Here is a 14,803-nt window from a genome sequence, read left to right on the forward strand (position 1 = left end):
TACTCTTTTCCTTATTTTTATTGCTGTGCAGATGAAAATATTAACAGATTGTTCCACCATTTAAAAAAAAAAAAAAAAAAAAAAAAAAAAAAAAGTAATTTGTTGCAGCACATCCTCTGATATCACTACTAGTATTATCAAGAAAAAAAAAAAAAAAAAAAAAAAAAGACATTACTAATACAGAAAGCAAAGCATTAAAAGAATAGTTCACCTATTCACCCTCAAGACATCCTAGGTGTATATGACTTTCTTCTTTCAGACCGACACAATTGGAGACTCTTCCAAGCTTTATAACAGTGAATGGGGAACAAGATTTTAAAGCCCAAAAAATGTGCATCCATCCATCATAAAAGTAATCCATACGACTCCAGGGGGTTTATAAAGGCCTTCTGAAGCCAAGCGATGGGTTTTTGTAAGAAAAATATCCATATTTAAAACTTTATTAACTATAATCACTGGCTTCCAGCAACAGCTGTACACATGTTCACGAGTGTTGAGTTCCAGTGGAAAAGGTGACCTCTGACCCAACGCATTTACGTTTATAAAGTTTCAAATATGGATATTTTTCCCTCACAAAAACCAATCACTTTGCTTCAGAAGAGCTTTATTAACTCCCTGGAGTCATATGGATTACTTTTATGATGGATGGATGCACTTTTTTGGGCTTCAAAAATTTCACCACCCATTCACTACCATTATAAAGCTTGGAAAAGCTGGGATATTATTTAATATAACTCCGATTGTGTTCGTCTGAAAGAACAAAATCATATACACCTAGGATGGCTTGAGGGTGAATAAATCATGGGATAATTTTTATTTTTGGGGTGAACTATTCCTTTAAGCTAACTTAAAGCATATTGACACTGTATTTTAGTGTTATCTTAAAGCAGTCACTTTTGTGCAATTAGTTTACTTAAAAATTTCAAGAGATGTTAAACTTTACCTTGCTGTCATAATATATATATTCTAACAAACACATCAAAATAATCCATTTTCAGTGAGTATTAGTAATACAAATAATACTAACAAACATATACCCATAACATCAAAAATTCACAAAAAAAAAAAAGAAAAAAAAAAAAGTGCAATCGGTTAAGCATATTTAAAAAGCTTCCAAAAGAACCTTCATCTATATAGCCTAGATTGCATCCAAAGCATGCAGACGCACAAGCAGAGTGAGACTATTCCACCATCAGAGGAGGCCTTCTTCCAGCTCTAGGAAGCTCAAGCGAAAAAGCTCAATGATCCGGAACAGTCTGGAATGAGGCACTTTGAAGTTAGCAAGGGTTTTATTTGCATAATTAAATGTGTGGACAGTCAAACATTTAAAATCAGAGGTATAGTTACCTTTACAACTCAAAAGCAGGGAACTTGGCTTTAGTTGGTTGCAGCAAGTCAACCAGGAAATAAATTGTGCCTGCCATTCCTTCATGAGACAAAACGATAAACAGATGATAAATTATTAGTTAAACCATTGTAAAATAAAATGTTTGTAATGCTCACTATTCACTTCTTAAAATGACTGTTAAAGAAAAAAACCTATAAAATTTGGTCAGTATTTTTTTTTTTTAAAAGAAATTAATACTTTTATTCAGCAAGGATGCATTAAAATGATCAAAAGTGACAATAAAGCCATTTATAATGTTACACAAGATTGTTTTATTTTAAATAAATGCTGTTGAATTTTTAATTGATCAAAGAATCCTGAAAAACAATATATCATGGTTTACACAAAAATATTAAGCAGTTCAACATTGATAATAAATCAGCATATTAGAATGATCTCACAGAAATAATTGCATCTGAAAATAGAAAAGTTATTTTAAGCTGTAAAAATTTCACAATATTGCTGATTTTCTGTATTTATCATCAAATTAATGCAGGCTTGGTGATCAGAAGAGACTTCTTTTAAAAATAAAAAAAATCTTACCGACCCCAAACTTTTGAACGGTAATGTAAATATACATGCATGTTAACTCTACCTTCAAACAATGAGAATGGTGTATCTGGAGTCCGGCAGCCATGTCTTCCATAATTCATGCACCAGTCTGCGAACTGCAGATGAGAAGACATCAAATCCCATCATGCATCTGTACATACAACAGGCAATGACAGGTCCCCTCCTGACAGCACAATGATTTATCGTTGCACAGAATATGCATAAGCATATGCCCATGTCTATGTATTAACTCCATGACAAATTTATTTCACTGAAGTACTTTGAAAAATATTAGACTTCACCTGTGAATAAAAGCCTTGCTTAATAAAGGGATTTACTCTTTTATTGTAGTTTTCCCTGGAGTGCACTTATAATGCTAGTCTCTTGAATCAAAAATGTAATTTAGTTTTTCATAAACGAGTACTTCATGACAATTTATTGCTACTGTACCTTTAAGGCTTTTAAAATAAATAGGCTTTTCAATGCCTATTAAAAAAAAAAAAGTTCAAGAAAACTCTAACATGACATCGGTCAGGCATAACATTATGACCACCTTCCTAATATTGTGTTGGTCCCCATTTGCTGCCAAAACAGCCCTGACGCGTCGAGGCATGGACTCCACTAGACCCCTGAAGGTGTGCTGTGGCATCTGGCTCCAAGATGTTAGCAGCAGATCCTTTAAATCCTGTAAGTTGCGAGGTGGAGCCTCCATGGATCGGACTTGTTTGTTCAGCACATCCCACAGATGCTCGATTGGATTGAGATCTGGGGAATTTGGAGGCCAATTCAACACCTCAAACTCATTGTTGTGCTCCGCAAACCATTCCTGAACCATTTTTGCTTCGTGGCAGGGTGCATTATCCTGCTGAAAGAGGCCACAGCCTCCAGGGAATACCGTTTCCATGAAAGGGTGTACATGGTCTGCAACAATGCTTAGGTAGGTGGTACGTGTCAAAGTAACATCCACATGAATGGCAGGACCCAAGGTTTCCCAGCAGAACATTGCCCAAAGCATCACGCTGCCTTCGCCGGCTTGCCTTCTTCCCATATTGCATCCTGGTGCCATGTGTTCCCCAGGTAAGCGACGCACCCGCACCCAGCCATCCACGTGATGTAAAAGAAAACGTGATTCATCAGACCAGGTCAGCATGGGCACCCTGACTGGTCTGCAGCTATGCAGCCCCATACACAACAAACTGTGATGCACTGTGTATTCTGACACCTTTCTATCAGAACCAGCATTAACTTCTTGAGCAATCTGAGCTACAGTAGCTCATCTGTTGGATCGGACCACACGGGCCAGCCTTCGCTCCCCACGTGCATGAATGAGCCTTGGCCGCCCATCTAATATATCCCACCCACTAACAGGTGCCGTGATGAAGAGATAATCAGTGTTATTCACTTCACCTGTCAGTGGTCATAATGTTATGCCTGATTGGTGTATATTCAAAGCTTGAGAGGGGTCAGACTCACCATGCAGGCTCTGTAGAGGTGTTTGAGATCCTGGGTGGCTTTGTAAAGAGCCAGGAAGCCGTAAGCGTTTCCAGCAGCTCCATGACAGAGACCGTAGCCCTTCTTCACCAAACCCCTCTGCCAGATCACCTCTCCACACTGCAGAGCATCCTCCAGATACTGCCTCACACCAAACACCTGCAGAGGAAGACGGCTTATACAGACTTCTGTTCTGGACACGAATATGATATTTCCATACTTTTGCAAACAATGTATTTGGCAGAAAATTATTCACAAGTATGATCATAAATGCTTATGAATAACTTCAGATTCTTCTTGAGTCTTGAGGCTCCTGCATGTCTGCTTGTGTGTAATGTGGTTTACTCACACTTGATGGCACTGTAATACCAACAGTTAAAAACTAGGGTTTCTGCTGGACTCAAAAATAAATAAATAAAAATACATAGGCTAACCATACACACACACACAATACATGGGCAGCAGGGCAACAACTCACTGCGTGATGGAGCCTATAGAGCTCAGTTATATACCCCTAAAATTCAAGATATCAGGACAAAAATGCCCCTGTATGAGTTCTTGTCTATTATGTTGTTTCTATCATAAGATATAGTTAAGCAATATCACACGAGTGCTGTTTTTGTCCAGAATAGCACGAGTGCAAATGTGATATTGATTTTGTCTGCTTTTGCTCAATTTTGCCAACAAAAACATTACCTACATATGGCGCTGTTTCGTTTCTGAATGAATCCGCGATTTGAGCGAAATAATAATTCAATGGCCCATTCATAAAGAGAGCCATTTACTTTATTCCTGAATGAATCAGCCGTTTGAACGAATCAAACGAATGAATAACTCAATGGATGCGTCCGAAATCGCATACTCCTTTGCGTAGGTACTTATTATGAATAAGTAATTACTTCATGACCACTAAAAAAAGAACGTTCTATATAGTATGAATGTAATCCAAACGTACTACATTTGCCATGTTGTCATTATCATGTGACCTACCAGCGTCAGTTTCATCGCTTCACTGCCACTCATAAATCCTCTCCTGTGGCCTCATGTGATAGTAAAGTGCCCATCGTATGCACTTTCTGCCTACTCTTTTATGAGTACTGAGAATTTGGACATGCTTCTTTTGTCACATACTGTTTTTCGCCTACTATATAGTAGGGAAGCATGCAATTTCGGATGCAGCCACTCATTTAGAAATTTTCCCCCACCTACTGGCAGTTTTTGTTTCTTATTAAGAGTATAATTTCATTAAATATATTTATTTATTTATTTATTTATTTATTTAATTACTCCATATTCATAAAAAAAAAATAATAAAAAAGTTTGTGTAATAAATTCTGTCAAATAAAATAAAATATATATTTTTCTAACACTAATTTTAAGTCTATTTGATGCTTTTCTCATTTAACACAATAATGACTTTAAATGATCCTTTGATTAAGATTTAAGAATAAAATAAATGACATGAAGAATTGTACCTTGAAAGCCTGTATCAACATGTAGATAACTCCTGGAGAGCCGTGACACCAGTGCACCAGAAGATCCCGAGAATCACCGACACATGGTGGGTAATTGCCTGATTGAAACTTCAGCTGACACACATAGTTCACACTGGGTTTGACTAGATACGAAAGCCTGTCCTCGGCAACAAACCCAGGCTATAGGGAGAGAAAATTAGTTTGTTTGATTGACTTTTACATTATTATAGTTTCCCCCCCAAAATTTGTTGTTTCCTCAGTCAATAATGCATGTATTGTGAGTGCTCACCTGCATCAGGTAGTAGTAGATCCCTGACAGTCCATGGGCTGCACCCACATACTCCTCCTGATACCACTCGTACATTAGAGGGCTTTGTTCCTGGATCTTTTTCCTCAGAGACTGGTTCTGCCCTGAAGCCATCACAGCATCACAGATCTGAAATAAATGCACATTCAATAAGTGAAAACGACACTCTTTCACAACTTTTAACTTCCATAAAGTGCCGTTTTTCTGTTTACTGAATACTGAGTCTTGTTAACTGGCCAATATTTTGAGATTGTCAGCAATTTACAAGTTAAATGTCAACTGTCAGTTCCAAAAAATATAGGAAGACCTTTTAATGCTTTTGTAAGAATTTTATTTTGAAAAGAATAATATTGTAAAATATAATGAAGTAATTTATATCCTGTGATCAAAGCTGAATTTTCAGCATCATTACTCCAGTCTTCCTTGTCACATGATCCTTCAGAAATCATTCTAACACACTGATTTGCGGCTCAAGAAACATTTCTTATTACTATCAGTTTCAGCTCAAAATACCCCACAGATCATTTATTATAGCGTGTCAAATTTGCTCCTATTTGGGTGTGAGCAAAAACACGCCGTTTTTGTGTGTCCCTTTAAATGCAAATGAGCTGCTGCTCCCAGTCCGCTTTCCAGAAGAGGGCGGAGCTTTAACAGAATCTCACGCAGCCAAAATGAGGATTGTCAGTAACGGTTTATTCCTTGCTGTATAGAAGCATTATTTCTATCAAAATATTACTGACACCAAACCTTTGAACGGAAGTATATACTGGTCATCTGCCCTGCTTTCTACAATTATTACCAGCCATTGAAAACTATGTATATCATTTAAACAAGAAAAAATGTAGGCTTGGTTTTATCCATTTGGATTTGATTGGATTATGAAAGTTAGGCTACAATAACTTTTGATATTGTATATAAACAAACATTTTTGATATATTTTTCACTGCCTGCATGTTATCGGTTACATCAGCAGATGACAGAAGTAATTGCATAAACTGAGAAATATATTACATTTTATTTAAAACTTTTTTTTCAGTAAGACCAGGGGCATTTATTGATGTAATAAAAATGGTCAATTTTGGTCATGTTGTCTTTATCATACATAACTCATATTAGCCACGCATCCTGTGTTAAAATATGATGTCATGTGCTTTTGTTCAGGTGTGAGGCCAAATGAATGGTGACAGACCTGTTGAATGTATTGAATAGGGATCTTCTCCTGCTGAAAGTGCTGGTTAATGAAGATGAGGGAGTAAAGATAGCCCAATCTGCCATACAGCAGCTCATCAGGAAGACTGCCTTTCCCCTGCACTACTGACTGGTACAGCTGCAGCAGCCTGGAAACATTCGAGCAAATAGATCACAATAAGATCCCCTGGGAATGAAACCCTGTCAAGACAGGGAAAGAGAAACAGGACACAAAAAGAGCTGAGCTGCCCTATAGACTAAGAAATCCTCCACATTTCACCCTCATCCTGGAATCTTAGTATGAGATTTTTAATGAACACCAGCTCCTGGGAATATTCCAGGGCAATTCTATTAGTGTTAAGCTATAAACAAGCCAGCAATCCAAAAGATACGAGACAAGAAATTAGACTCAATGTAGACAGCGGACAACAAACAATACATTTCGATAGTCATTCCTTCAATATATCATCTTTTTGGACTAAAGTAAATATTTAACTCTCCTACTTCATTTAAATCATCTAAATTCCCAATGTTTATCATGTTTACATGGGTCAGTGACAAATAAGGATGTCTGAGAGAAATCCTTCAAAGAATGAGTTTGAAATGTTGGTTTCATACACTTTTGAAAAAAATGCTTTTAATTAACTCTAAAATGTGGTATCTGAAAAACTAAACTATAGTTGTTTTGTAGATTTGTATCATGTAAAAATAAAGTGTCTTTCTGCATTTTGGTTATGACTTTGACTTGGCATTAGAGATGCACAATATATCAGCCACCATATCGTTGTCGGCTGATATATGTTCTTTTTTAATGTTATCGTTATCAACCTGATAAGAAAATATCGCCGATATATTAAAGCCTATAAATAATGGATTATTTCCTTCAGCTGAGACACTTCAGATGTGCAGTTTGCCATGATGGAATTGCTTGAAATATGACTGAAATGATTGACTACGTAACTTAATTAGTTCAAGTTCACTCGTGCGTTCGCATCATTTTGTGAAGATACATGCTGTGGTCTGAAATAGTAATATTAAATTTAGATGTTTTTTTTAAAAACATTGATGCATTATTAATAATAACTAGCACTTTTATTTTTCTCGTATATTTTTCATTAACAATATGGTTTAATTAAAATCATTTCATTATTGTCCGTGGAGAGGCTATTCCATTTTATTTATCATGACACATGCCTTTTGACTCTTTATACCCAAGTAATGTTGTCCAATGATTCTTTGCATTATTTAGGCATTATTTTATTTATTTGAAAGCCTTTTTTTTTTTTTTGATAATGAAAGTTGGCCATTGGAGTGTAAAATTAATTTTAAAACTTACATTGGTTCAAACTAGGATACTGTACATGTTTGGTTTATGTTGAAGTGCCTGGGACATGGCTTTTAAATTGTGAGACTTTTGTTTTTGTAATCATGCTCTCAAAAAAATATATAAAAATGTGGATTTAGATTTATCGGCCAATATATCGGTTATCGGCCTTCAAATATAAAGAATTATCGGTTATCGGAACCGGCCAAAATTTTCATATTGGTGCATACCTACTTGCCATTTAAAACATATCTAATATTATTAATATTTTAAAACAAAACTGCTTTACTGCTAATCTTAATCTGGTGAGACTTGTTTTTATAATCAGACTGTCAAAAATTATATAAAAATGTGGATTTAGATTGATCAGAAATATATCGGTTATCGGCTTTCAAATATAAAGAATTCATGGTTATCGGTATTGGCCAAAATTTTCATAACGGTGCATCCCTACTTGGCATTTACATAATATTCTAATATTATTAATATTTTAAAACAAAACAGCTTAACTGCTAATCTTAATCCACAAAAACGATCAAAAGAAATTAAAACGTTCATCATTTATATATAAAAAATAATACTAAAATCATTGTCCCTATGAATTACATTTTAATATATCTTTGAATAACCTAGAAGAATGTATAATTAACTTTTAATATGATTATATGTTTAGATGTATAATTTTAATTTGAAGAGTGATGTCACCGACCCAACACATACACAAAGATGGAGGTAGAGCAGGGTCAGACCTGTTCACACACTCCTCAGCCTCATGGGGTTTCTGGAGGCGATGATAGACCACCGCCGCTATAGCCAGCGGTCCTGCATCCCCGCACAAGAAGGTCACCCAGCGCTGGGTTAAACTCCTCAGACTGTGGTTGATATAGTCCAGAGCCCTCTGGAGGTAAGAGGGATCTCCAAAGACACTGTGGAGATGCAGGTAAAGCAGGGCAATGCCTGCAGTTGGGGGAGGGGGGACTTAGCAATGCGGGCCACGTAGTTTCATGATATAAAACCACGAACATGAGTAGTGAACTATAATAAATCATTTAAAAAGTTACTATAACAATAATCAGATTTCAATACATTGGACAAAATTATACCTGCGCATCCCTTAAAGGGATAGTCCACCCAAAAATTGTCATCATTTTCTCACCCTCATGTCGTTCCAAAAGTGTATGACTTTTTGTTGTTCTTCTGCTGAACACAAAGGAAGGTATTTTGAAGAATGTTGGTAACTAAACAGTTTCGCTTCCCATTGACTTCCATTGTATGAACAAAAAAAATACAATGGAACTCGATGAGAACCGAAACTATTTGATTATCAATACTGTTCAAAATACTTTCCTTTGTGTTCAGCAGAAGAAAGAAATGCTTTATTCGGTGGTCCACTTCAGACATTCAACTAACTATAAGTAACACTGCAATTACATGTCAATCATATCATGAATTGCAACTACATGTCAACTATATCGTTAATTTGCAGCAACTACATGTCAACTATATCGTTAATTTGCAGCAACTACATGTCAACTATATCATTAATTTGCAACTACGTATCAACTATAGCAACCACGTCAACTATATCATGAATTTGCAACTACATGTAAACTATATCATGAATTTGCAGCAAATACGTCAACTATATCGTTAATTTGCAACATGTCAACTATATCGTCATGAATTTGCAACTACATGTCAACTATATAATGAATTTGCAACTACATGTCAACTACCATGAATTAGCAACTACATGACAACTATATCACAAATTAGCAACTACATGTCAACTATATCACAAATTAGCAACTACATGTCAACTATATCACAAATTAGCAACTACATGTCAACTATATCATGAATTTGCAACTACATGTCAACTATATCATGAATTTGCAGCAAATACGTCAACTATATTGTTAATTTGCAGCAACTACACGTCATCTATCATGAATTTGCAACTACATGTCAACTATATCATGAATTTGCAGCAACATGTCAACTATATCACGAATTTGCAACTACATGTCAACTATATCATGAATTTGCAACTACCTCAACTATCATGAATTTGCAGCTACGTCAACTATAGCAACTACATGCCAACTATATCATGAATTTGCAACTACATGTCAAGTACATCATGAATTAGCAACTACATGTCAATCATATCATGAATTAGCATCTACATGTCAACTACATCATGAATTAGCAACTACATGTCAACTACATCATGAATTAGCAACTACATGTCGACTATATCATGAATTAGCAACTACATGTTGACTATATCATGAATTAGCAACTACATGTCAACTATCTCGTATTCATAGACTCAGGGTTCCCAGTCTTTTTCAGAGATCATTTTCCAGGTCTTTTCCCGGACATTTCAAATTTCATTATGATGGGAATAAAAGACTAGAATCACAGATTCATGGCCTAATGTAATACATTACAGAAGTATTTAAAAATGTATAGTTTACGTTTTAATTTAATATATATTATTGATGGTATTCAGTTGTCGTACTTCAGTCTTTTCTTTTTTGGAAAGCACACTTTCTATATTCATTTTAAATTACAAATTACATCCAAACAATCATCATAATATAAGATATCACAATTGCATAAATGATGCTATGAGTTTAATGTTTTAAAATAATTACAATATTGAATAGTAAAAAAGGACACTTAAAATTATCACCAGTAGGTGGCAGCAAAAACGGTCTTAACAAGTGAGTCATTGGAGTCATTCTGTCAAACGATTAATTCAAAATGCTTATTCATTTACGAACGAAGCAAGTAGCTGGGTTTCCATCCAAACATGAAGCGCAAGTTTGCAAAAAGAGAAAAAGAAAAACAAAAGCGAATGTAGGTAACTACATTCACTGCAAACATTCAAGCACTTCATTCCTAGCTCCTGCAAGTGCAACTGCCAACACAAAGTCTTGCAAAGTTACTTATAGCAAAGACTTTAGATATCCAAAGATGATGCATTCTTAATACCTATGAATGGGAGAAAATGCAATGTGGCGGAATAAATTGGGATTATTAACTATTGACATGTAGTTGCAAAGTTACTTATAGTTAGTAGAAGGTTTAAAGTGGAAATAAAGTGTTAACAGAAAGGTATACAGGTTTGGAACAACATGAGGTTGAGTAAATAATGACAGAATCTTAATTTTTGGGTGGACTATCCCTTTAAGCAACCCCATCTATAGAGGCTGATTCCAATGATACTTTGCCATATACATTTTCACTGAATATGTATTAATAATTCTTTTTTTAATAGTCGTGTGTGTTCTCACCTGCCCAGCCAGTGTAGCCAGTACAGTCTCTGGGGTCAGCTGTCTTCAGTCCATTCTCCATGATTGCCAGCAGCTCACCGATCTTACTGCTTATACAGCTGGCAAAATGCTGGGTCAACTGCACAGAGCAAAAATAAGATTGATAAATCAGATATGTTAATGAATACAGTCATGAAAAGAGGGTGAGCAGTGTATTAATGTAATTCAGTGAAGGCTATATCTATATATACTATGGTACTCCAATTATTTCTAAGAATAGCATAGTATTTGTAAGATTCAGTAGTACTATGCCATTTTTTGGAATCACTCACATTTCCCTGCATGTCAAACAGGTCTTGCGCACATCCAGGCCCAGTGTAATCTAGGTAGGGATTCTTTAAGGCTCGTTGTTCAGACATTTTTGAGTGATCTGGAAAAAAGCACAGATTAAAAACATAGCAGATGATAGATGCACTACATACTGGTTGTGTCTAAAAACCTAACTTTTCTGTTCTGTTTTCCAAGTTGCTGTTGTATAATCTACAAAGATATGAAGTTGTACTTGTTTGTAGCTATACGTTCCCTCAGACCTCACTAAAATTTACTGGTGGGTGGATTTAATTCACCAGCTGTCATGTCACAGAAGATGCTTGTGTGTGTGAGCGTGTTATATATATATATATATATATTATATATGTGTGTGTCTGTGTCAATGACGTGACGGGTCATTTTTAACAATAATAAAAAAACAAAGATATGACATCCAAAGTATGTAAGGTAGTACAACTAGATCTCTTATTGAATCCAAAAGATTTTAATTGAATTTTGCTACATATAAAAGGTATTTTAATGATTATGAAGTGTCAAAAGGTCATTCGGTTTAAGCGTCCAAAGGCCATTACAGCCACTTCATTTGTGATTAAAATAACCTAAAATGTAGTAAATGTATATATTTTTTATTCTGGCATGATTTTATAACATCATATAACAACAGTGCAAAATGGTATTAAAATTATGTGTAGAAGTCGTTGCTTTGTTATGATAAAGAATATCCATAAAAATGAATTTCATTGATGTCATTTGGAGTAACCAATATAAAGGGACCATTTTAGATCAAGTCATGTGGTTAATATCATGTGACATCATTCAGGCACCTACAAAGGACCACAAGGTCATGAAGCAAAGTAACTAACTCTCTTTTAACTATTTGAAAAATTCATGTTTTCACTTGCTCATACGCATGTCCCAAAACATCAGGTCATTCGGTACAACCGCTATAAAACATGGAAAATGTTGTAATATTTTAAAAACTTATACTAAATATAAAATGTTTGCTAGCTAGCTAGATATCAACCTGTTAGCATTGTTTGAAAAATTGTCATTCGGTGTAGCCAAAAGTGTCATTCGGTAAAACCGAAATTGTGGTTAAACGAATGACTTTTTTGGTGACAAATTTTGTCCATCTAGTAAAAAAAAAATGACAAAAGCAGTGTTAATTGATTATATAAACCACAATCTCATTGTTAACACTAAGCAAAACTTCAAAATTAATTATATCTACCTTATGTTTTATTTACACTTTTAAAAACCTTATTCATCATTTATATATATACACACATATACATAATGTATTATACATATAGCCTATAATGTCTTGGGTTTCACCTGTCAGGATTAGTTAGAAAATGTCGTGAGTTTAATACATACTTGATATTTAGCATGTATTAATCTCACGACACTATATGCCACATTCAAGCATGTCTTATGACTAATCCTGACAGATTACAATGATTAAACTAAGACAATTTATTTCCAAGACCACATTGTATACAAAATACATCAATCACAGTTGCATTAATCTACAGTAAGCAGAGCAACTACGACATTTGCAACAGCAACAACACTACGCACCAAGGTAAGCGCCGCCATTTCGAATTATTTCTAATTATAGCTCTTAATTAGAGCTAACAAGACATTTTCATGATATTTAATTCGTACAAAGACTTTCCGAACTGGTTATTGTTAGGCTCAGTCATCGCAGTTACCGGAAAAATTGTACCTAGCGTGGGCCAATCCGGAAGCCAGAAACCCGGAAGTGTGAAACTGGCTTCTGTTAACATGGACGCCGAATAAAAAAAAAAATACGTGCTGCCTACGCGTGCGGTTTGAAACGGGCCTAAAGGCCTTTTTCCATGTATACGCACAAGGCCGACGTGCCGTTATACACTATAATAAAATGGAGATTATTCTATCTTTGCTTAATTATCCGTTTTATAAAGCTGCAAAAATTTATTTGTGAATAAATCTTTGGGAAATAAAACGGGTCTAGAAATACACGCACTCTCAAGCGAAGCGAGGCTACTTGTATCAAAAGCACAAATATGGATATAAATGCGCAGAACGTCTTTCTAATCAAATGCGATCTAGCTAAATAACTACAAAACAACGTTTATTTTATAACAGTGAACATACCACCGTGAATCAATCCACTGTAGAATTCTTCACGTCCGCTCACTAGTGATGTCCGGTTCGTGATGGAACGAATCTTTTCAACCGGTTCTTTTTAGTGAACTGGTCGAACTACTTCACCAAATCGGACTGAATCGTTCAAAACACTCCGCGACTCGAGTCAGCACCGATCTACACGTTACTAAAGTTACTCACTGTCGGACGTGCCTGACAGTCACTCCGACTCGAAATTAAACCAATATCCCGGAGTATATGTTACTCCAACAGTACAGCGAAGTGAGACATGCTGCATTGAGCAAACTGATGAGCTACTGATACTGAGCATGTGTGTACAACCGAACAGTTCTGACTGCCGCCATCTGGTGTTGAGGAGGTTTACTACACTATTGAACAGGAGATAACTTTTTTTATTTTGAGATTTTCATTGCATTAAGTGGTAAAGTTAAAGATTAAAAATGTTATGTAAACTGTGATCCTCAATTAGAAATTTAAGAAGCATTGCTTCTATTAATGTAATTCAGTGCAAATATAAGTAACAAACCTAGATAATCAATCAATGAAACCAGAAAATGTGACATTAGATTACGTGCATTTGTTGCTACATTTTGGACACCAAATGAATCAATTTAATTACACCTGTTTACTCTAGTTTCTCGTTTCTCAATTAGGAAGGTAATAGTAAAATACACATTTTATTGCAATCATTTAAATGCTTAATTAATTGGATAATATAATAAAATTAATACAACGTGTGAATAAATATAATACATTTACATGCATCTTTTCACCATTCAACCTTGACTTGTTCATTCATTTCATGAATTCTAATATTAAGACAGATAAAGCTCAGAAACTTAAAACAGCATAGAATCTAACAAATGAATGAACTAAAAGAAACTTTGAAAAACTAATTACTGGTAAGAGATGATCTCTTTTGAATATGTATTATCTGATCTGCTCTAACATCCTTGAGAGTCTCATCAGAGCTTAAATAATTCATGAGGGACTGAAGGATAGTGATTGATCCTGAAACTCTGAAGAGTGCGATCATGGTGCTGCCATGGCGATGGAGCTCTGACAGACTGATGTTCAAGAAAACATGCACATATGCAATTTTATCGTTATCCTTCTTTGTGATTTTTAAAAATCATTGAATAGATCTAAACAATTGTTAGTGTTCGAATGTCTCAAATAAGGACCATATGGTTTGATGTGGAATATTCTCAGTGGTATTACCTGACAGGTCACTCGGTCATGAAATGATGGAGATGCATGAATAGAGCTGACAATAAGAGAGCACTTTGATGTCTTTTATAATCTCTGTGG

The 14,803-nt window shown here is 35.2% G+C and overlaps 1 protein-coding gene across 3 annotated transcripts; it reads right to left on the reverse strand.

The window, feature by feature from the left end:
* Window positions 1-13,795, reverse strand: lancl1 (LanC antibiotic synthetase component C-like 1 (bacterial)). Of its 3 annotated transcripts, none has more exons than XM_051890979.1 (11): window positions 13,481-13,795; window positions 11,341-11,438; window positions 11,030-11,147; window positions 8,474-8,681; window positions 6,402-6,549; window positions 5,195-5,341; window positions 4,906-5,085; window positions 3,413-3,589; window positions 1,983-2,055; window positions 1,348-1,426; window positions 1-1,256 (listed from the first exon to the last, which is right to left on the reverse strand). In XM_051890979.1, exons 2-10 carry the CDS (start codon window positions 11,425-11,427, stop codon window positions 1,350-1,352), a joined length of 1,215 nt encoding a protein of 404 aa, XP_051746939.1. In that variant the 5' UTR covers window positions 11,428-11,438; window positions 13,481-13,795; the 3' UTR covers window positions 1-1,256; window positions 1,348-1,349. The 3 variants fall into 3 exon arrangements, with proteins under 3 accessions (XP_051746939.1, XP_051746948.1, XP_051746959.1); XM_051890988.1 differs by having other exon boundaries at window positions 13,673-13,773; XM_051890999.1 differs by lacking the exon at window positions 13,481-13,795 and adding an exon at window positions 12,920-13,353.
* Window positions 13,796-14,803: the final 1,008 nt, after the last annotated feature.

The sequence above is a fragment of the Ctenopharyngodon idella genome, chromosome 1 (genome assembly GCF_019924925.1).
Source record: "Ctenopharyngodon idella isolate HZGC_01 chromosome 1, HZGC01, whole genome shotgun sequence".
NCBI classification, from domain to species: domain Eukaryota; kingdom Metazoa; phylum Chordata; class Actinopteri; order Cypriniformes; family Xenocyprididae; genus Ctenopharyngodon; species Ctenopharyngodon idella.